A 2,802-nucleotide genomic window follows, 5' to 3' on the forward strand; every position below is an offset into this window, starting at 1 on the left:
TCTGGGATGGAAAAACCCAACATAGGGGCCTCCCTGGTGGTGCAAAGGGTTCAAGGGCAGCACTAGGAAGCTTCTACAGCCACTGCAGATCTAGTCGATCCCTGGTCGGGGAGGTGACCACATGGCCTGGCAGATAGCTGCTGACCCGCCTACTGCTCCCCTCAGCAGTGTATTTCATTGATCTTCCCGTTCTGCTTCCCACTTTGTCTCTAGTGAATTCTCGCTCCCCCCGTACTTATTGTCTGTACCAAGTTCTTCTATGCATGAATAAATAAATCTTAAAAAGAAAGAAAAACCTAAAGTAAATAGTCTGACTGTTCTCCTCAGACATGCCAAAGACACACATGACCCACCACCCCACCTCCGAACATGAGGTCACCCTGAGGTGCTGGGCCCTGGGCTTCTACCCTGCGGAGATTACCCTGACCTGGCAGCGAGATGGGCAGGACCTGACCCAGCACATGGAGCTGGTGGACACCAGGCCTGGGGGGGATGGAACCTTCCAGAAATGGGCAGCTGTGGTGGTGCCTTCTGGAGAGGAGCAGAGATACACATGCCATGTGCAGCATGAGGGGCTGCCTGAGCCCCGAGTCCTGAGATGGGGTGAGTAGGGGAAGGTGGTCACAGAGGATCTTCTTAGGAGGATCAGGAGTCCTGCTGGACCCCTCAGAGGGTAAGGATGAAGCCTGGGGCTCAAGGTCTCCCCTCTTCTTCCCTCCCAGAATCCCCTCCTCAGTCCTCCATCCCCACCATGGTCCTCATTGTTGGCCTGGTTCTCCTTGGAGCTGTGCTCGCTGGGTCTGCGGTGGCTGCAGCTGTGATGTGGAGGAAGAAGCGCTCAGGTAGGGAGGGAGTGGGGGATCCTGTCCACTGGGGGTTTCAAGTCACAGGGAGACCTTGCCCTGCCTGGTTAATGAGAAGTATCTGTCACATTTATTGCCTAGTCAGGCGCTGATTGCTAATACTCACTTTGTTTTAACCAACTTATAAAAATGAATCACTACTTGTTCACCTTAATAACTCTGCTGATGGGACCTTATCCCAGCAGATGACAGAGGGGAAGGTGCCTGCTGAGGACAGACCCCAAGAGGCTGTTGGTCCATTCCCCCCTCATGTCCTTTCTTTATATTTTCTGGTCCTGCCCTGGGTCTTCAGGCACAGGTTTGGAAACTTCCCTGTGGCCCAGACTCATTTAGGACTTGAGGGCTCAACTACTTTGTGGTCTCACAAGATGTTTCTTCCCACAGGAAGACGCAGAGCAAGCTGCACTCTGACTATGTGTAAGTGTGGGTCAGGGGTTTGGTCCCTGAGCCCCTGGGACAGTGTAGATGGAGCCCCTGGGGGAGTCACCCCATCAGTCTCTCATGGCTCTGACCAGGTCTGTGTTGTTCTCCCCCAGTCAGATACATTGCCCAGGACCCTGATGTGTCTCTCAGCCCCTAAAGGTGAGACCCTGGGACCCATGTGGGAGGGCTGGGGCAGAGACAGGGACCAAGTTATGGAGGAGCTGTGACCCAGGCATTCTGTGGATCTGGTAGAATATTGAGAATGTCGACACTTTCCTAATTTGGTTCCTGATCAGTCTCCTTCACAGTGTGAGGCAGCCACCCATGGGACTGAGTGACGCAGGATTTCTTCTCATCTTCACTTTGTGACGTCAACATCCACTGATTTTTCTTGTTGTTGAAAGCATATGAATGCCTTCATCTTATTTTTAAAGATTTCTTTATTTATGCATACAAAAATGGGGCACAGGCCAGAGGTATGGGGGTGGAGGGTGAGAGGACTCAATAGAGACAGAGTGGGGAGCAGAACAGGGTGGTGCTGAGGGGAGCAGAGGGTGGGTCCGGAGAAGCCTACTGGGCCATGTGGGTCAGCTCCCTGGCCGGGGATCTCACTGGTGTTGCAGTTGTGAGAAGATCTGGCACAGGCCGGTGTAACTCTCCACGGAGACGTGGCCAGTGGCTCGGAGAGATCATGGTCCTCCTTTGACAGTGCTGTGCCAGCAGCTTGACACAGGGCAAGTGTTAGCATGGCAACTGACTTGTTCTCAGTATCCCATAGCAAGTTGATCAGGAACAGAGCTAGTGAATTCTGGGCCCATGTGCTTGTGTGATAATGTTCCTGTTATTGTAATGTGTTCTAGCTAAGCCCACAAAGGCCAGCTCCTGCTTGTCACATCTTTGTGTAATGAATATTGCATGCATCCAAAACACACTGTGAAGCTCATGCTGTATTAACTTTCCCTGAAACAATAATCTCTGTCAGACTCTCCTGAGCAGACCCCTCTGTGCCTCCTCTGCTAATGCGCCTCTCCCTTCTGGTTCCCAGGCCCCAGACCCGGACTGCAGTCCCTGCGGACGCTTCCCAGTGCACCTTGACCCCCTGCGCCAAGGGAGGGCAGATATGAAGCCTTTCATGGGCCAGAGGCCCTTCACACAAAGACAACACAGATGACCTTTAATCAGATAGGAGGAATATAGGGAAACTTATGAAGGGGTCAAGTAAGAAATAATAACAATTTAAAAAAGCCAACAGTGTAACAAAACTTTTAAAAAAGTAACCACACAACTATAAATCAGAGACAATCTGCAGGGAGGGGAGGGAGAAGTTACAGAATGCAGGAATGAGGAGCTCGAGGACTCAGGTGAGGGCGCACAGGTGAATTTGAAAAATTCTGTGGGGACTACACCTCATGTAAAATAGGTACAAAGAAAGAAATTAAAAATAATTTTGAAAAGGGTTCGTGGGCCCTCCCTAGTGGCGCAACGGGTTAGGACACAGCACTGCCAGCTTACTGCC

General features: G+C 51.5%; 1 protein-coding gene across 1 annotated transcript in view; it reads left to right on the top strand.

The window, feature by feature from the left end:
- The window catches only part of LOC101627364 (patr class I histocompatibility antigen, A-108 alpha chain-like), a 9,362-nt gene that overhangs the window by 1,664 nt on the left and 4,896 nt on the right, over positions 1-2,802 (top strand). Inside the window, exons 3-4 of the mRNA XM_012734712.1 lie at positions 328-603; positions 723-842. Of these exons, the coding sequence (XP_012590166.1) occupies positions 328-603; positions 723-842 (396 nt within the window). The remainder of the gene's footprint in view (positions 1-327; positions 604-722; positions 843-2,802) is intronic.

The sequence above is a fragment of the Condylura cristata genome, unplaced genomic scaffold (genome assembly GCF_000260355.1).
Source record: "Condylura cristata isolate star-nosed mole 26May11 unplaced genomic scaffold, ConCri1.0 scaffold00067, whole genome shotgun sequence".
NCBI classification, from domain to species: Eukaryota; Metazoa; Chordata; class Mammalia; order Eulipotyphla; family Talpidae; genus Condylura; species Condylura cristata.